This window comes from Hyposmocoma kahamanoa, unplaced genomic scaffold (assembly GCF_003589595.1).
Source record: "Hyposmocoma kahamanoa isolate Upper Pololo Valley unplaced genomic scaffold, ASM358959v1 79, whole genome shotgun sequence".
NCBI lineage: Eukaryota > Metazoa > Arthropoda > Insecta > Lepidoptera > Cosmopterigidae > Hyposmocoma > Hyposmocoma kahamanoa.
This window is the reverse complement of record NW_020653993.1, coordinates 10,141,917-10,163,412: the sequence shown is the minus strand read 5'-3', so window position 1 is coordinate 10,163,412 and position 21,496 is coordinate 10,141,917. Positions and strand designations below refer to the sequence as shown.

At 35.5% G+C, this 21,496-nt stretch overlaps 1 protein-coding gene across 3 annotated transcripts; it reads left to right on the top strand.

Annotated features, from left to right (window-relative positions):
* Positions 1-898: 898 nt before the first annotated feature.
* On the top strand, positions 899-20,959 carry LOC113233642 (ADP-ribosylation factor-like protein 13B). 3 transcript variants are annotated; one of them, XM_026468807.1, is made up of 9 exons: positions 899-1,250; positions 6,708-6,807; positions 8,549-8,758; positions 11,558-11,933; positions 12,533-12,722; positions 14,411-14,560; positions 18,304-18,421; positions 18,952-18,979; positions 20,906-20,959. In XM_026468807.1, the coding sequence occupies exons 1-7, from the start codon at positions 899-901 to the stop codon at positions 18,414-18,416; spliced, it is 1,491 nt and encodes a 496-aa protein (XP_026324592.1). In that variant the 3' UTR covers positions 18,417-18,421; positions 18,952-18,979; positions 20,906-20,959. The 3 variants fall into 3 exon arrangements, with proteins under 3 accessions (XP_026324592.1, XP_026324591.1, XP_026324589.1); XM_026468806.1 differs by lacking the exon at positions 20,906-20,959 and adding an exon at positions 19,527-19,592 and having other exon boundaries at positions 18,952-18,967; XM_026468804.1 differs by lacking the exon at positions 20,906-20,959 and having other exon boundaries at positions 18,952-19,166.
* The last annotated feature ends 537 nt before the right edge of the window (positions 20,960-21,496 follow it).

The following is a 21,496-nucleotide window of genomic DNA, read 5'->3' as shown; positions in this document are numbered from 1 at the left end:
ACGGGAGGCAACCTCCATGATGACAATGAAAGTGGTGATGTTGCATTATCACAGCCCATATTGTGACCGGCTCAAACTTCCGAATCTCAAAAATGTCCTGCACTTAAGGACGTAGATAGCGTTAAAGCAAAAATTGTGTCGCCTCTATCTGCCCCCAGCATTCGTACCATTTTTACTGTACCGGGTTACAAAAAGAACTCTAAAAAGTAAGCTTGGAGTTTAAGACCGCCAGAAGAAGGAAATTTATTGATAGTGATTTCCTAAATAACAATAAAGTTACTGCTGACATCTCAAGATATCAGGTTTCTAAGTTGTCTTCATTTATATAAATATTTATAAGTACTCTGTGGTGTTGTCCCTTTTTAGATCCTCAGTGTTAGCAACGGATCTCCGGCTATCTAATCGGACATAGTCACACCAACGTAAAAGTGTCGTCTTCTTCAACACTGACATTGGCAGAATCATCGTGAACATCTATGGAGCCATTATGAGAATTGGGATAAGCTGAAAACGGTTGTTTTGGAACTTATGGGTGTCACTGTGATTACTGATTAACCATATCTTTTAATGAAGTTTGAGTGCGTTTTGAACCTTTGACGTGTATTTGCTTTACGCTCTGTAAGCACTGTTTCGGATGAAAAAATATTATTAATCAATACGGAAAGCTGCACATTCAATAACCCATAAAAGATAACAAAAAAAGTAAATGTGCAATGGAAACAGACTACTTTAACACTGGCCACATGCCTCGTCGATCGTCATTGGTAACCGAAACGTCAACAAAAAAAATTGTTTACAAATGGCCTCTGGCGATAAATTCAAAGTTGTTCCACAAATTTGTGATATAAAAGTAGTTTTGAAGTGACAAAAATCGTTAGAAACATTGTTTATTGTTGAAATGGGTAACTGTATAGCTAGAGTTTGCCGCCGTAGGAGATTGCGGCGTCATATAGTGTTAATTTTAATCGGATTAGACAACGCTGGTAAAACGAAAACTGTGAACAACTTGGCTGGGGAGAAAGACGATAAAGTTTTACCTACAGTTGGGTTCAAGGCTGTAAACTTAGTGCATAAGGATACACCCGTGACGATATTCGACCTTGGAGGAGGGCCAGAGTTCCGAGCAATATGGCCACAGTACTACAGCGAAGTCCATGGGGTAATTTTTGTAATTGATTCGAGCGATTTTTCACGCTTGGATGAATGCAGAACGGTGCTCTCGGAGGTGTTATCACATGACAAGATATCGGGTAAGCATTTCCATGGTTACATTGTATTACAACATGCTCTGACTTTATATTTGGCAAGGTTGTCACCATCGGAATATTACACGTGCACGTGCCGTGGGTATATAGGTATATATATATATATATACATAACGTGACCATTATTTATTTCTCTCAAGAGTGGGACCCCTGAAGATTACATATTTTTGTTTTAAAACTAAGACATATGTTTATGATAGTTCAAAATTTTAAAAAAGATCTGTATAATCTTGAGCAGTCTGGTGGGCTGGCTAAATATATATTTCGCTTTCGCGCCATTTTTTGAAATTAATTGTTACTTTTTTGCACTTTATTTTGTCAAATCGGGACATTGTTAAGTATTCTGGTGAAAACTGGATAGAGAAACTTAAAAGTGGGGTATGTGGTCACATTATGTATACATCCATTCTGCATAGGTATATACTAGAGACACACTATGTATATAGGTAAGTAAATCTCCCATTTAGGTACAGATTACTTATGTAAGCACTTAATATACATTAGGAAGAATTTAGTAGAGATGTAATTTTCTTATACATATATGGTGTTAAAGTTCATATTGGGTGAGATGATGGCACTATAAAAACAACAGAAAAATGTGTTAGTGTTTTTTTTAATTGTGTTTTATATTGGTGTGGACCTAAATAAACACTTGTTTTTATTAAGTCTAATTTCATATTACTCGTCTTTGTATAGTCAAAAATTCAAGACCTACAATTTAAGCAAGTAACAAGCATACAAAATTGTACATTATAGTAATTATAATAACTATATTAAATTTAAATAAGCATAATTGAAAGGGAAACAGTACATTACATTAAAGTATTAAGTATAGGGTTGTATATACATGCTACTTATACTTATATTTAAAACTCCCAAATCCCAAATTAAGCATGGCCTGTATCTCAGTATTGAGTGTTCGTCCTCCCTCTTGCTATCAACAGATATGTACACTGCCCTCCTTGTCATAGACAACACATTTGCATTTTGGTAAGTTTCGAAAAACTGGCACCTGGTTTTTTTTAAAATGTCAATTCGGCTGATTTTGCTTAACTATAAAACGGAAACTAAATAAGATATTTAAAAAACTCGTATAAGGGTTGTAGAGCTCGTTTTGCATAAATTAACTGCTTCTGTGGCTGAACGGTTACCATGCCGGACTGCCACTCAGAGGTCCAAGGTTCGATTCCCGGGCTGGGAGACATTTGTTTGTCCTACATTTATTATTTCATTCATTATTTCTTTCGTGAGTGTTGTGTGTATGTGTGTCCATGGCACCTGCGACACATGGTTTCCCTAGTGCAGGGCTATGTTGAGTGTGTGCATTATTATATTATAATATTGAAACAAAATACTACAAGATTCTGATATTTCAGAGGTAAAGAGTCCTCTCTGTGTGTTTAAATTCCTTGAAATTTAGGTATATATATTAAATTTCTCTAGTTTAGTCAACAAAATATTAAAATAATTCAATCAATGTTAAAAAATAGCAAAATATTCATTATTAAATATAATATTATGTGGAATATAAAGATAATGCAATACCAAATAGTCCTACTGCTATATAGAAAAGTCTTTCAATAAAAACTTAGATAGTTAAGAAGTTAAAATTCATATAAAAAAAGGTAGGTAAAGGTAAATGACAGAACTTTTTCAAATTTTCACATTGTATTATAATAATATGGCACAAACAAGGAATATCAAATAGCCAGTAATAGAAAAGTCTGATTGGTACATAGGTGTACTGTTTATAATGTTAATAATTGATTATTTTTTTTTTTTTTGGCCAAAAAGGTTTTTTGTGGTGACAAATTTTGAATAAAAATAAACCACTTATATTTCGATCTCCTGATTATTACCAAATTCTCAAGTCACCATATGAGAACATGGGAAGGTGAGAATTTGGTAACCTGTCACAAAGGGTATAGTAATATTACATGTTACCTTGAAACATGACATTTTTAAATAAACATAGTGCCATCCCTTTTTGTACACGTGCTTAACAAATTCAATAACTTTCTTATCAGTTTAGTAAGCAACTGAAGTGTGAAAATTGCCACTGAAATTGGCTGGCTATCATAAAAACTTATCAACCACACAGCCACTTACGTAAATTTTATAATGTCATTGCCATAGGTATGTTACATGTGCGCGCATTAGGCAGGCTTTATTTATACATTGTAGGAAAATTCACATACAAAATAATACAATTATGGTATACTTAATTATGAGTAATCCAATGCACATTTACGAATTTCCACCAACATGAAACATTATAAAGTGCTTAACAAGCCAAAAAGAGATTATAGGAGAATACAAATAACACAGTCAATAAATTTAAAAATAAATTTATGAATATTAGTTAAGGCAATGTGAGTTAAACTGTTAGTAGCCATCTCTTCTGGCAATATGACTACATAAATCAAGTATCTTACCTACTTATTTGGTCATGTCTAAATAAATACTAGCAAAATCAATCCAGTACCTACTTATTTGCAACCCAAAACAATGAACCGAAATAACATAAACAATCAGTCACATCATAGGAGTTTTCCTTTTTGTTGTTCGTTTTTGTATTAATAATGATTCATGATTATCATAGTTATAAACGAGCACTGTACCCCACTCACAGTGGAGTCGGGCTCGGCCTGCGGCGCGAGGCCGGGTTCGGTTTATGGGGTGTGTTCAAGCTCCTCGATGGCACAGCAGTTAGTACTACGGGCGCTTGATGAGGAGTTCGATTCCCGATTTGGACCAATTTAAGAAACTAACATTAAATTTCTAAGTTGGTTTTGGTCTGAGTATTCTGGGTTATCGTTGTTTCGATATTCATAGTACAGGAAATTCGGCAGCAGTTTGGCATTTTTTCCCTCTAAATACTTCTCTTTGGCATAGTTTTCAAGAAAATGGAATCTAACAGAGAGACGATCGAGATACAACAACGCTATAATAAGTATCTCATTTCCACTACATCAGGAAGTATACCTTACATTTTTACAATTGTGAGATCATATACTCGTAATCCGTATAGTATCTCCATCGCGATAGCGTGCATACGCTTCGGGCTTCGCCCTCCGCGGGCCTTGGCCTACGGCCTCGGCACTTATTACTTTGTTTTAAAAAATTGAAGTAACTTTAATGGCGGCCATATTTAAAAATTGCAAAAATAGTTTTTTACCACTAATTTTTATCAAACAATCTTAGAAATCTTTTCGTCCCAATTTTCAGTTGAAGCAAAGCAATTTTTTTCAACAGCCATTTACATAAAAAATTTTGCGGAAACAAAATTTTTACCCGAAATTATGATTGAAGCCATGCCATTTTCAGTTGAATTAGAAAAAAAATATCCAAAAAAGTTTGTATGGCAGCCTTGAATAAATGAAATATTAAAAATGGCGAAAAATAAATTTTGACCGCCAATTATTATTAAACACTCCTAGGGACTTCGACATGTTCATTTTCAATCGAATTAGAGCAAATTTTTATCTGCTGCTAAAAAAGGTTGTATGGCAGCCATATTGAAAAAAAGGCAAAAAATAAATTTTGACCGCAAATTATAATCAAAAATTTATAGATACCGATTATCATACCGATTTTCAGTTAAATTAGAGCTAATTTTTATAAACGCTTGTTTGGCGGCTTATAAAAAAATGGCGAAAAACCAATTTTGATCACAAATTATTATCAAGCACTCCTAGAGACCCCCATATGCCAATTTTCAAAGGGATCTGAGCAATTCTTTTTCTGCCGCCAACGAACGCTTCTATGACGGCCATATTTGAAAATGGCGAAAAACTAATTTTGAACACAAATTATTATCTAGCACGGCACTTCTAGAGGCCTCCACATGCCAATTTTCAGTCGATTCAGGGCAAATCTCTTTCAAAGAAAAGAAAAAAACGCTTATGTGGCAGCCATATTAAAAAATAGCGAAAATAAACTTTTGACCCCAAATTATGATTAAGGACTCCTAAAGACCGTTGCATGTTAATTTTCAGCCGGATCGAAGCAAGTTTTTCTTCGGCCGCCATTTTTAAATCGCCATCTTGATTTTAACCCAGGCAGTTGACCAGTGTTACCCTCTATGATATTCCTTCGAGCACCTCCTACCTATCTCTAATAGTTTCCGTGATAGGGGGCTTTGAAATTTGTATGGCGGTCATCTTATTTATTTGAATTTCGAACATTTCTTACTTCCCGCGGAAATTGACCAGGGTGTACCTAAAAATGCACAAATACTCCCTTCGTATATTATAGTTTTTGCAGGCCGTTGATCACTCTTTCATATTTTCCATATTCCGGTCCTCTCATATTTGATCCTTTGCTTTGGAGCCCATCCGCGTACAACGGTATAAATATTTATTTTCCACCATATCGGGAAGTATGAGTTCTATTTCTATCAGTGAGTAAGAACTTCTAGTATGTAGTAGTATGTAGCATTATATATACATATAATGGGAAGGGAAAAAATCCATTTATTGATTAAGTTTATTTAGTTAGTAGTAGCATTTTCGAGTAAATTGATAATTAACCAGTTTAACTTTTTAGACCCGTTTAGCTTAGTTGCAGGCATTTTCGATCTAAGGGCGCGTTCCCATTATGTCGTGACGACAGATAGTCGTGCAGCTTAAAGTGTCGTGACTTGTATATTTAAATGAAGTTATTCACATGTTGTACAATACGATTAACCGTCGTTCACGACTTTTTTGACGTTACAACGACAGATTGTGGAGACTATGGGAAGAGCTAGAACGACAGTCGTCAGACGATTAATAAAAGTCACGATAAAAATGTGACGACAGATAATCGCAGCTTCAAACGATTCTGTCGTGCAAACGACAAGGCGGCTGCCGTGAACCGGTAATTTGTCGTCACGATCTAGTGGGAACAGCTATAATAGACACGACAGTCGTTAAACGATAATATAAACGTCTACGACACAGTCACGACAGATAGTCGTTATATGGGAACAGGCTAGATGCGACTGTCGTCCAACGATAAATAAAACGTTACGACATAGTGGGAACGCGCCCTGTGATATTTGAAATAAATATAGTAGATGATATATGTATTCACATGCACACACGCCAGCACATCAAGCTATATATTGACGTATCTTGTTCCGTTGCACTTTAGGCGATTTTCGAACAAAAATGTATAGTCTGATGTGCCGTTGTCCTACAGTTTCTTGCTCATTCTTCTCAAGGGAATCTGCCATTCGAATGAGCAGGAGAGTTTAATGTAATTGTAATTTGCTTACATAAGAAATAAAAATGATTTGACTTTGAAATTAGCAATGACCGGCAACATAATATCTTTTTTGTGCTAGAATATTTAATTTAATTTACATAACTAAGCTAAAATTGATCTATAATAATTTTTATCATCTGCATTGCAAACTACATATGAATATCCACTGTTAAATTGTCATATAATTTTCAGGTAAACCGATATTAGTGTTAGCCAATAAACAGGACAAGACTGGCGCTCTTGATGACATTGACGTCGTTGAGAAACTAAACATTGAACCTTTGGTTAACAGGTAAGTTTGTTCCGGATTTAAATCGCGTATTTTCAAACAAACCGACGTTTCGGGCCCTTTACAGGTCCCATGGTCACGGTTGACTGTAAAGGGCCCGAAAAGTCGGTTTGTTTGAAAAACCATTCACGAAAACCTAAGAACTCGATAAGTAAGTTTGTTTTAAAATCAATTGTGCCATTCTCAAGATGTAGACTGTTCTAGAAGTATACTACTATTAAACAAATATATTCCGATTGTTTTGACTAGTAGGAAAAGTAAAATCTCATCTCTGCTTAGGCTAATAGCAGATTGAGTGCATGTTTGTAGTAAATCCGTGAAGCTGAAATCGACTTCACGCAGCCGAGACCGTCTGCATGCAGTTGATAACGACTTCACTCATTAGCTAACACATACTGCATGCAGTCTATCTCGGCTGCATAAAGTCGATTTCGACATTACTGCTTAGCGACGAAAATAGGGTAAGAGTCACTATGCTACAAATCCATTGATATACAAACATACTGTCTTCATACAGGCTGTTATGGGATAGCTACGGCTAAATTTGCTTTAGCTTTGCCTTAGCCTTGCACCACTTCACGCATTAACTACAAACATGCTGTCAATCTGTCAGCAGCCGGGATTTGTAGAATAGTGACCCTTACCCTATTTTCGCCGCTAAACAGTAATGTGATCTTCACTGCGTTCCAGTTTTAAAGGGTAAGGGTGGTGGTGAATTACAGGCACATGGGACTTGTCAACAATGTCTCAGGGTGAGGGACCCAGTGGCAGTACCCATCAGATCTTTGTGACATAAAGCGGCATGGCAATTATTATGGATAGGCCTGTCGCTTAACACCAGCACGCACGACTTGTTCGTGCCGTTGGTATCATAAAAAAGACCAGTCAAAAACTATGTCAGTATTGTTTAAAAAAACTGAGGTGTTGTTGGCGAGGAATAGTATTCCGGCCCAATATTGTCATTAACCAATCAATATATTTCTATTCACTAATAGACATCGGGAGAATATTATTTGATCCTCAGAGATATAATTGATCTATTGTAAATGTGCACTTTTTTCAATAAACGATATTTTCTTTATGTTTGATATAATAATAATAATAGAAGTTTGTTTCTTTTCTCACCAAAATATAGGTACATTGAGCATGATATCGAGAACAATTCATAAAAACAAGAATTATATTGTGGGCGACTGGTGCCACCCCTTGGAAAATACAAATTTGTCACTTGGAGTTATGTACTTATACATTGCCACTGCGATAACTAAATTAACTATTTAAACTAAAGTTTACAAATGAAGCAAAAAACAAAAATAAAAAGGCAAAATTATTTTTTTTAACGCACACACTCAACGTACCCCCTCACTAGGGAAACCCTGTGTCGCGGGTGCCATGGACATACATATAGATAACCACAAATTACGCCCAAAGTCACGAGAGAAATAAATGTAGGCCATATAAATATTTCTCCCGGCATGGGATTCGAACCTGGGACTTCTGTGTGGCAGTCAGTTACGGTATGGTAATCTTTCGGCTACATAGGCAGTTAATTAAAAGTATTGTTCGTGCTGTGTTACACTATTATTATATTAACTTTATTATATTATATTAACTGTTCTGTCTATATTACTTGATCTACGGATAATTATATGTACAAATGAATTGCATTCAAGGTAACATATTATGTTGAAGCATACTAAATTAATATTTGATAGAAATCATCAAAATATCATCAATGTTATAGGTACCGCTGCCCCACCCTCGTAGAATCATACTCAGCTCAAATGGAAAATCCTGTTAAGAAGTCCAAAATAGATCCTGGTCTTCGCAAAGGCTACCATTGGTTGCTCAACTACATCTGCAAGCGTTACGGAGATATAAACTTACGCGTGCAGACAGACAAATACGCAGAGATGGAGCGCCGTAAGAGAATGTTAAATAAGGCTTCTAACAGGTAATAGCACAAGTCGTTGTAGAATAAACGTCAACCATCGAGTATATAACCAGAAATAGAGACGTCATTTAATTTCTTTGAAAACTATTCTGCCAAATAATTACTATGACAACTGCGCCAGCCCGAATTCGAAACAATTGACGAGTGTCGTCAATTGCAAAATTAGATATTTAGTTACCGATGAAATGTGATTCCGTTTGTTTTGTAATTAGATGTTTTGCTGTTTTTCCCGAATGAAACAGCCCCCATTGTTAGAGATATTGTCTTTATTGCAATAAATAGAGAATATTTTTGGAATATACGGAGACATACACACAGGTCAGTTGTTGGCGCTGTACTATTTCCGTTTTTTAACTTGTGATTTTAGCGCAAACGAGAGTTGATATTTAAAAGTTATATAAGGCCCATTTACCTGATATTTCTGGTTATATACTCGATGACGTCAACAAACAAAAACATGTTTTTTAGGGTTCTCAACTTAGACTGTTTTACAGATACTACAATTTTTATTTTCCCTCCGAAATTTGATTAGACTGTTGATAATAACCATGGACCAATAAATCAAGAGGTCTGCTAATCTCCATACCGTCGTCTTAGAGTCACTACCTCGTATGTGATTTCTATATAATTTTTCAGGACGAAAAAAAAGTAGTGTAAAAAAAGTAGTAAACGCAATAATGTTATGTAGTTGCCATTTTAATTAGTTAAATTATACCTCTTTCATATACTATTACTTTACTAATATATTGGAGCAATAAGTTTTTCTTCAACAAAAATCAGTAAAAACGAACTGTGTGTAAATGCGTACGCGAGTATTTCACTCTAAGGCGACGATACCACAAATCATAACTTAGAAAAAGGTCAAAATTCCGTCTTATATCTGTTTCAATAACCTGAAAGTAGTTTATATTATGTAAATGACCGTGGATATCAATTAACTCCACTTTAATTGATCATGGGCTGAAATTACTTTCTTAACTTTGACAAATATGCATGTCAATAGCCGACATTGTGTGCAACTAATTTACAAATTAACGCTTCCTGATATGGGTAGATGGCGCTAATATTAAACAAAGTAAAACAATAGCATGCACTATCCGTAAAAATCGATGCGATAAGCGCCATCTAGTTGATTTGTTTGTTACCACTAGACATTAGAGTAGATTTGATAAATTGCAGCTTGTCAATGTAAAACAAATTATAGTCTGTCTTTTTTGAAGACAGAGTAAAATGACAGTTCATTGTGCAAAAGGGTTGCCCGTTTACTAGCAACTATCGACTGATTTTTTTTTTAATGCATACACTCAACATTTCCCCGCACTAGGGAAACCCTGTTTTGCGGGTGCCATGGAAACACATAGACAACCACAAATTAAACCCAAACTCACGAGAGAAATAAGTGTAGGCCATACAAATATTTCTCCCGGCCCGGGAATCGAACCTGGGATCTCGGCGTGGCAGTCCGTGATAGTAACCGTTCGGCCACAGGGGCAGTTAAATTTTGCAATATTGGTCACGGTTATGGAATAAATAGCTGAAATTGTTTCGTTTCAATCGTGCTCGACTCATTATTCATCCAAATACTGGGCATAGGTTCATTTGAATCGACATTTTTGTCAGTTCATACATACATACACTGTATTTAGAACTATGTTTATGAAAAATACAAGGAGGAGACATATCTTAAAGTTTTTCATTTTAATTCAATATATATAATCAAATCCGGCTATTCTTGCTAAAATGTACATGAATAAAATTTGACCTCATTATTAGTAGACCAACTTTAAAAATAAGAATAAAGAAAACCAAAACGCATTTAGTAATCATTAGAACGTCGTAACATTTCACAATTCAGTCATTTTTGGCATAATTTTGTCTTCTTTTAGAATCTATCGATAATTTTTAAACTGGCAACCCTACAAATGTCATTTTACTCCGTCTTGAAAAAAGACGAAGTATAGTTACAACAACAGCTATTTGGCACTCGTCGCGACATCTGGTGTACGAATAGGTGCTAAATACCCAGCTACGCTGTCTTGTATCGCGTTTAGCGGTCTTCTTGAGTTATTGATACTAATCTTGAAATCATGTCTGTGATGAATTTTTTTAGTAGTTTCAAATCACTAGTAAGTGATTATAAGCTGACATAAAAATTACCAATAATTAATTATATATAAAACTGTGTCATACCTAATTTTTTTTTATTTGTAAGGATGGATTGTAAACATTCGAGTAGTAATTCAATTTCATAATCGGAAATTGGTTCTGGATAAGATGTAGTAAATTAAAACAAAATTATAATATTTTTAATAAAAAAAAAGACCTCACAAGTTCGTGGAAATACATATATTTGCCATGTTTTGTTGAAATCGGTTATCAGAAAGTATGCGAAACCGGATTCATCCCCTAGTTTAAATTGGTCCAATACTGAGGTACTCTCTTTCCAACAAAAATCATCAGAATCGTGTAATATACACACAAAAATATACAGTTGAATCCTCCAGGGAAATCCTCCTTCTTTTTCGATGTCGGTTCATAAATAAATAAATTAATAGGATTCAAAAGCTTAATAACCTATTTTGATTCTTAACGCTGATCAATAGATGGTAAGTAAACTCGCGATGCGATTGTAACAATATTTGAAAAGACCAACGGATGGCAGTTATAACATTTTTCTCAAGGTTATTATTGCTCTTGTTCAGGCGTTGTTATGGCTATCTGTACTAGTATAGTATTATATCTGTGATTCTGATTATATTATTGAACAAAGAATTTATTGGTCTCTCTATTTAATTTTAGGGCCTCCCAAACGTTCACAGCTGTAAGCGACGATATAGCCACGCAGACTGGTTTTGAAAACCCTAATTACGAACTGCCAGATCGCGAGAAAGACCTAGACCATGGCCTTATTGTAGTAAAACCTATGCGTAACCACGTGAATAGTGTTGACACCACACTAACCATAGAAAGCGACACTGACAACACTAGTAACGCAAAACCAAAGCTATCTCCTCTATTTGGTCATAGTAATAGTTCTGCAACAGAAACTGTGAGAATAGAATTAGAGCCTAGAAGCGAGTTTAGGAAATTGTCACCACTTGTCAAGAAACAACATATTGACTTTCACAATCGACCACAGTCGAGTCCCAGCCCTAATGTGAAGAAGCATATTAAGGTATGTACAATGTTGATTTTTGACTAATAATGAGTATTTAATAAGATTAAATTATAGTGAAACTAAAACTTTCTACTAAGGGCGCGTTCCATTATGTCGTAACGTTTTATTTATCGTTGGACGACGGTCGTTTCTAGCCTGTTCCCATATCACGACTATTCGTCGTGATTCTTTTGGGGACGTTAAGTTTTATCGTTGAACGACTGTCGTGTCTATCTGTTCTCACAAGTTCGTGACGACAATTTATTGGTTCACGGCAGCCGCCTTGTCTTTTGCATGACAAAATCGTTAAAAGCTGCGATTATCTGCTGTCACATTTTTATTATAACGTCAAAAATGTCAAAATGTCAAATTTATTCAACTGCCTCCGTGGCCGAAGGGTTATCATGCCGGACTGCCACGCAGAGGTCCCAGGTTCGATTCCCGGGCCGGGAGAAATATTTGTATGGCCTACATTTATTTCTCTCGTGAGTTTGAGTGTAATTTGTGGTTGTCTATGTGTGTGTGTGTGTCCCTAGTGCAGGACTATGTTGAGTGTGTGCGTTATTATTGACTGTATTATTACTTTTTACTTATTTTATTTTTATTATTGTTCACAGAAGGAACCACTAAGTAAGGATGCCTCTGTCCAGGAGTACGATCAAGATATCAAAGCCGACGGCGACCTGACGATGTATTTAGGTGACGGAAATAGAACCTGGGACCAAACGGAGGAGAATAAACACCGTGTGCTCGTCAAAGACGTTGAGCTTTCTCAACTGCACCGGGAGATTGTACTGACTGAGCGAGGTTTGTGTGTTTTTCACGTATATTTATTTTGACACCAGCATTAGCTCTGCACTAACTCGAATTTTGTCGATTTTGTGTTTATAGTGCTAAAATTAAATTAAAAAAATTAATTAAATTAAATTAAAATTCTCAGCTAATTTAAATTAAATTTAAAATTTAATAAAATTACACACAACGTACTTACTTGGTACTTGGTGCAACGGGCTGGTATCCGCAACTCGACGAAATAGAAAAAAAATAAATTAAAAATAAATTATAAATTATAAATTTCATATATTTTATACCTTTGATTAATAACTTGTCAACAATCATTCGAATATTATGTTTGAAAGCCCTTTTATATGCTCTGGTGAAAAATAGCAATTTTTAAGTTGCTGTTGTCGTTTATACTTTTTTCTTTCAGAAAAATTTTATTTTATTTAAGTCCACCAATTAACTCGTCTGGATCGTCACACCCAGACCAGAATCAATTTAGACAAGTTCATTGCCAAATTGGTCTTACCGTAGGGTTCAACTAACCCGGGACCTCGTCATCCAGCGTCGTCTTAACTGCCTCTGTGACCGAACGGTTACCATGCCGGACTGCCACGCAGAGGTCCCGGGTTCGATTCCCGGGCCGGGCGAAATATTTGTATGACCTACATTTATTTCTCTCGTGAGTTTGGGTGTAATTTGTGGTTGTATATGTGTGTGTCCATGGCACCCGCGACACAGGGTTTCCCTAGTGCGGGGCTATGTTGAGTGTGTGTGTTAGTGTGTGTGTGTGCGTTATTATTATTATTATGTTATCCAGCGCCCACAATACAAAGTTGGTGGCACACGGTATTCTAGAAAGCCATTTACATATAGAAAGAAAGAAATAATATGTTTATTGCACAGACACGCATTTATAAACAAAGAAAACACGGGAACTATAATAATATTAATTTGTTATGCAAGGCTGTAAAGTAGTTTTCTGACGCGAGAGCTTGTGTTCAAAAATAAAATCCTGAGCGTTACAGGGTTCCAAAGCACGAGACGCAAAGCAACTTTGTCGCCGAGCGAAACACACAACTTTTCACCTCACTAAAGCGAGGAAAATGGCAGATGAAAGAAAAACAATTGAACGATAAAACATCAGTTTTTTAAAATTAAATGAATAAGTTTATTTTCGGATAGGTTCTGTTCTAATTTACACCTCATAAATTTTTATTCGTGCTTGTAGTTTTATTTTGTGTGAGTAAGTGATTATTGAAATTATTTTAGTTCTTCAACGCATAAAATAATTTAATAAACACAAGTTGTCAGCTGCCGAGATATTTGTGTTTGCAGACCCGCTCAAGTCCTTGTCCTGTGACGGTAACCTATCACAAACTCGAATTTTTTTCCCCGAAATAACATTTGTTAGAATTTTCATTAGACTGAAATATAACGAAACCGTTGTTCTTTCAGAATATTATGTTGAATGTTTATCGCAAAGATACGATTAGGTTCGGTTAGGTTTAAAAGAAAATACATTTTCGTCTCAAAATTACTTTCGAGGTTATGAAAAGTCGAGCAAACGTTTTACCTGCAAAACGTCAATTCGGCCTATTGTTAGGTAACCCCTGCGACTGATACACTGGACTGGAGACCACAATTTTTAGTAGTAGTAAAACGTAGTGACATTTAATAAAAACTTGAAAAACTACAATATAATTTCTTTCCAGCCGATTGTGGCAACAAAACGGCATCGTCAGACGTGAACTTACAAGCATCCACTCTGCCGCTGAGTGGCCGGCCGGCGTCCGCGTCGCAACTCGTCCGCCGCCAGCTGGAACTGGCCCCGCAGCCACACAAGCGCCGTTTGAGTCTACGTTGTGAGTAACTTCAACTTCACTATTATTATAATGGCGATACTTCCAGTGGCGAATTTGCTATCTTGGCTGCCCTAGGCCCCAGGCCATGTAGTCAGTACAAGCCGCCCTTTTCCCAGCGCTCATCATATACTGGTACTTAATGAATTTAATTTATTGCTAACTTTTATCGGAATCGGTTCAGAAATATTTTTAATATTAAAATATTTTACACATACTAATAATGTACTAAAGTGATGGAAGATTATTGTTATACGGTGCAGTGCAGTGCGGTCCGCCATAATGTGCGTGAGCCTTTAGAATATTTAGGTTAGGTATATACCTCAAAGGTATTTCTTGTCACCATCAGTGAATTTTTTGTCACGATTGGCCGCCCTAGGCCCGGACCTACTGGGCCTTAGGGCAAATCCGCCACTGGGCACTTCTTAAAAAAATATTTGACATACAGACAAACATGGCCGTCCACACATGAAACCAAATAAAAAGTTAAAATATAGTGGTAATCCGACTCTGGATAGGTAAAACGTCTAACGTGCATTTGTAAAATATTATAGGACAGCGATTTAGCGTAATTAATAAAAAAACTAATTTTATTTAAGAAATGAAACAATTTTTTCGGATTTAAATTGCTTGTATTTGTTTCTTCATAACCAACGTTTCGGGCCCTTTACAGATCCCATGGTCACGGTTGAATGTCACATGGGACCTGTAAAGGGCCCGAAAAGTTGGTTTGTTTGAAAAAACAAATACACGCGATTTAAATCCGTAAAAATAATGTTTCCTGTGTGCAACAATCGCGAAAACCTAAGAACTCGATATCAAATTTATTTTGTTATATGGAAAAGTAGAACCTCCAGCTTTCCCATATAACAAATAAAATTAGAGTTATGATTTTTTTTTTTCCAAAAACTTAACTTTACAACGCTCTCCTGTAATATTTTTCAAATGCACGTTAGACCATCATCATCATCATCATCATTAACTGCCTCCGTGGCCGGACGGTTACCATGCCGGACTGCCACGCGGAGGTCCCAGGTTCGATTCCCGGGCTGGGAGAAATATTTGTATGGCCTACATTTATTTCTCTCGTGAGTTTGGGTGTAATTTGTGGTTGTCTATGTGTGTGTCCATGGCACCCGCGACACAGGGTTTCCCGAGTGCGGGGCTATGTTGAGTGTGTGCGTTATTATTATTATTATTATGACCATCATTTTCAAATGCAAGTTACACCATCGAGTATATAACCAGAAATAGAGACGAAATAAGGGCCACATATTCCTGGTAACACATTAGCGATACAGCTCTTATAAATATCAACTCCCGTTTGCACTGAAATATAGACAAGCCAACTACTGACCTGTGTTTACGTCTCCGTATATTCCAAAAAATATTCTGTATTTATTATAATAAAGATAATATCTCTAACAATGCCGTGCTGTTCTATTCGGTGGTGTGGGAAAAACAGCGAGACATCAAATTACAAACGGAACCTCATTTCTTCGGTAATTAAATATTAAATAATGTAATTTTGCAATTTTCGTCCATTACAGCAAAGCTCAAGTTAACTGGTCTTTTTGAAGTGAAACAATTGACGACACCCGTCAATTATTTCGAACTCGGGCTGGCCAATCGGAGCGCAGTTGTAACAGTAATGATATGGTAGAATAGTTTTCAAACAAATTAAATGACATTTCGTCTCTATTTCTGGTTATATACTCGATGGCACACACGCACGTTTACGTTTTATTTTATGTATCTTTATTTCGTTTTTCTTTTCTTAAATAAGTATTTTATTTTTAATTAATATATAAAAATTTGCTTTTGCTTACCTTAACCTTATCATTGATCTGTATTTCTTGGTCATTAACTTCTCCAATGTTATGTGGAAGAATTGATATCCGAAGTGAGGAACCTGGTTACTTATATTACAAGCTACTGCTTAGTTTAGATACCAGTCTCTTGCAAACATAATTTGATATCTCTTGGGCGCATTTATTTGACACGAATTTTATCGCGCTCACCGCCGAGCGGTCGAAGAGTGGAGCCCTCGTTGCCGCCGCGCAGCGACTGCGTGCGTCTAACTGTCATGGCGAAATACGCTCTATTCGTTAAACTTTTACGTTTTAACTTAAATGAGCATTCCGGGCATGCGGGCGAGTCTGGCTTGAATTTGGCCTACGCCCGGCCCGCGCGACGACCGCGTGGTCACCGTGCGGAGTCCGTGGCGGCGACTTTTTATGAGGAATTTAAATGTTGTTGCCTAGTAAATAGAATTCAGATTCGTCATTAATGTACATGAAGGCATGGTAACTCTCTCCTCGTGTAGCTGGGCGCTTACTGATATTATCATCGTCAACCCATTTATATGTCCCACTGCTGGGCACGGGTCTCCTTTCAGACGAGGATTTTAGGCCATAGTCCGCCACGCTGGCCCAATGCGGGTTGGGGACTTCACACGTTTTCCGAGGGTTGTGAACCTTCTTCGACGTGCAGGTTTCATCACAATGTTTTCCTTCACCGAAAAGCTCATCATAAATTTCGCACACAAATTCCGAGAAACTCTAGAGGTGCGAGCCCGGATTAAACGCACGACCCTCTGCTTGAGAGGCAGTAGGTCAAACCAATAGGCTACCACGGCTTTTTTACTGTGTATGATATATCTAAATTCTAGCTAACTATTGTTTGTGGAGTAAAAATGAATTATTATTATACGTATAAGTATCACTACAAGTCACCAAGCCCTAACCCCTGTAAATGACATATACATACTTATGACATTACCAGTGGTCGGAATAGAGGGAGTTAATTTGTCTAAACTAAAGAATAATGTGGACATACCCTTCTACAAATCCTGGGACTCAGAACTGGTTATATCTAAATATGCGTATTATTTATTGAAATTTGAGCACATTGGCAAATAATTATTGCTTCCTATTAAGTATTTCGCCGCCTTACTTTCTCAAACTCGTATCTTAAAGCACAAAGTTACTGAAATGCGAAAAATGGATTGTGTATACCAATTTTGCAGGCTGATTTCACATCACATTTCCTTCATATTTTATTTTTAAAGTAATGCATCCAAATTAATATCCTTGATAAGAAATTTAAAATAAATAGAAAGTTTTGCCGTCTCCTGAACAATTACTCTTTATCAGAATCTAGGGAGTTAATTTACCTAAAGTATGTACGTTTTCTTAGTATGGACATACCCATTAAGTCACCATTTTGTGTAATTTATTTTAAATTTACTTCCTCACTTTATTTTCTAAATATTCCAAAATGTAAATTGTCTCTTGTTAAAATTTTTAAATGGCTAAAGTATTAAAATACCTAAGTACCTATAGAAACCCGACTACAATATAATTATTTGAAACAGCAAATCGATGTCTTACTTTGTCAACTCGTTCTTATAAAGAATGATTATCCAGGAGATGGCGAAACTTTCTATATATTTTAAATTTCTTATCAAGAGTGTTAATTACTTTAAGAATAGGTAAAAGCTAGTGTATAAATATGAAGGTAATGCAATGTGAAAACAGCCTGCAAAATTTGTATGTACAATTCATTTTTGCGTTTCAATAACTTTGTGCTTTAATATACTAGTTTGAGAAAATAAAGCGACCAATAAATGGTTATTGTAATCTTGAATATAAATTTTAAAATTGTGATAAATTTAAATTTTCTTTTCATTAGTCTGTTTTTTATTTTTTTCAAGCGAACCAACTATTATAAAACTGTTGTCACAGACATGCAACGCAACAAAACCAGTCCGGAGCGGCCGTCCATGTTGGTGTATGAGCCGGGCAAGCAGAGACAGCTGGACAAGGGAGACTTTGAACTACGCACCACTATCAACTAATGCAGGTAATACTAAAAAAACCGACTTCAAAAGTGCGTGGAATTACATCTATTTGCCAAGCTTTATTGAAATCGGTTACCGGAAAGTGTGAGACACCGGATTCATCCCCTAGTTTGCCACCGTTAGAAGTGGAATATTTTCTTCAAACTTAAATGGGACACACTGAGGCACCCTGCTTCTAACAAAGAAAAGAATCATCAAAATTGGTTCACAAGCCGGAGTCATCGCGTAACAAGAATTGATAACCTCCTCCTTTTTTTGTCCATCAGCACCAACGCGATGTTCACCGATTATGTGTGGTGCCCCTCCGATCCTTTCGATTTAAAGCTCTTGAGTGGCATTGCAATAATTATTGACAGGCGTGTCGCTTACCAACAGGCGCACGATTTATACGTCCCATCTCACTTGGTTTCATAAAAAAAAAGTTTGTGTTATTAAATAAATGGGTTAATTCAGATTCCGTATTGTCGCGAAAGTACGATATTAAGTTGTCAGTCTATTCTTAATTTTTCAAATTTGTATTCTTTATTTACAGATACAACGTGGAAATTGAAGAATTTAAAAATAATTGATTAATTTTAAAGGTGAAATTATTGGTGACTCTACCCATCAATAAAAAGCTATTCCTTCTCTCCCTTCTGACAAAGCAAAAAGATTATCAGCTTTTAGAACATAATACAAAAAGTAAGAGTGAGAAAAAATAAATATAAACTTAAAATTTAAAACAAAATTTTACAAATATTTCTGAGTCAGCCGTGACCATAGCCTGTAAAGAACCCGAAACGTTAGTTTGTTTTAAAAAAAAAACAAAAACTAATATAGGTACGCAATTTAGTACCGAAGAATGGTAACCTATCACAAAGTCGAAAATTTTTATGTTCGAAATAACGTTTGTTCGAATTTTCATTACACCGAATTATAACGAAACCGTTATTCTTTCAGGATATGTTGGATATTTATCGCAAAGACACGATTTACACGGTTAGGTTAGGTTAAGTTAGGATTAAAAGAAAAAACATTTTTCATCTCAAAATTACTTTCGAGGTTACGAAATTTCGACCAAACGTTATTTCTGGAAAATGTCATTTCGGACTCCTGATAGGTGACCCCGAAGAATTTATTTAATTTCCAACATATTTACAACAACATACGTACAAATACTTCATGATTTTTTTCTATCGGGGCAGGCAAATTTGCTATAACAAATGTACCAAATATAAAATACCTCAAGAGTCCATACAACCTCAAATGGCTTTGGTTGATTCCGCTTTACAGTGAAAGTCTTGAATCAATTACTTTGAAAAAAAATATATAGTAAAGGTGAGGATACACACTGTTTACTATATGGTATGAAAACGCGATTCGTAAAAATATCCACGATTGAAAAAAAAAAATACAAACTGACCTCGAAATTTACAAGTAAACAGCTGTATTCAATACCTTTACATATATCAATGATTTTTTTTTATATCAACTGAACTAAATACAACACATATACTGTATGATATACATTTTTCAAATTGCTTTAATGTCGTTTGTAAAAAAATAAATTCTGAAATAAAACCAGCGTCCTTGCCGCTCGACCCAAGCAAAATGAACCGTATTAGAACGGGAAAGATTTGAATTCGATGTGAGGTAATATCGACGAGAGATTTCAGTTAGCACCCATCACGGAAAATAAAACAATGGAAGGGCCTAAGCCTCTGTTACTATCGAACCGCTGTCGCTACATAATGTCAAACACTAAAATCTTCATAACGATTGGTAGTAGTTTCTAATTGAAAAATATGTAATAAGTTCTAAACTGTTAATATAATTTAAACCTTACCCATTAAAGTTCAATACCTATTATTGCAAGTTACGACATTTTGGTTTCATAATTGAAATATTCAATGTTGTGCCATCTAGCGGCAATTGCTAAAAGACGAACGAACGAAACGTCGGCCATTTTGCAGCGGTATAATGTTGACTTAACAAATAATCCATTACGATGAACAAAAAATTAAAAATATGTTAAAATAAGACTTAACGATGCGATGATTATGACACAATATCATGAATATTACATGCAAAATAAGGCATTTTCCCACGATTTTCGTTTTACGCGATATAATTGATACGACATTACATACAAAACGAAAATGGCGGACCAAGCTCACACACGTACCTCACGGATTGGCTTGGTACGTTGGCACACGCACCACACCCATTATGCACGTCTATTGTTTTTATTTATTGTTCTGTGGCACCCATAGTGACATGTTCATACGCAAGCCTACTTACTTAAATATTGTTACCATTTTATTTGTTATACGTATATAATGCTTTGAAATATTAGTAAATATTTGTTTTTTGTTTCAAATGTCTAAGATTTTTATTCGTTCGGAAACATTCGTGGTTTCCAACTTTTGCCGATGTTCAATATTTATTCACTACACCTGTGAAAATACGTGGTTTAGGTGTTCGTATAGATGGGTAGAATCATCTTTAATAATTTCGCAGACCTTTAGGAGGTCACTATTTATAATCCTAAATAATTTTCTAAGAAGTTGTCATCTTGTTTTATGATAAGCAAATAATATAACAATATTACTTCAATAATATACTACAGGGTATAGAAATAATTTTGCAACAACTTTTTTCTTTTTTGTATACAAAATATGTATAAACATAGACAATACATACATTAAGGCACAACGGAACATAATGAAAACACAATTTTTGATGTTTAGAAATTCCATAAACATTTTTTTAGTCTAGAAAATTGATGAAGAAAATTTACCTAAAACTTTGTTAAATTAAAAAATATATATTATTTTTGATTTTTTTGCAACAGTAAAGAATTAGCGTAATTAAAGTCTGTCTTTTTTTAAGATAGAGTGAAATGACAGTTCATTGCTCAAAAGTGTTGTCGGCTTGCAGTCGATAAATGTTGGTAACGCTTATGCAATAAATAATCGAACTTGTTTCATTTGAATCATATCGGCCCATTATTCGTTCAACTTCTGAGCACAGGTTCATTTGAATTGTCCATTTTTGTTCATACTTATACTTTGCACTTAGAACTATGTAGACATAGT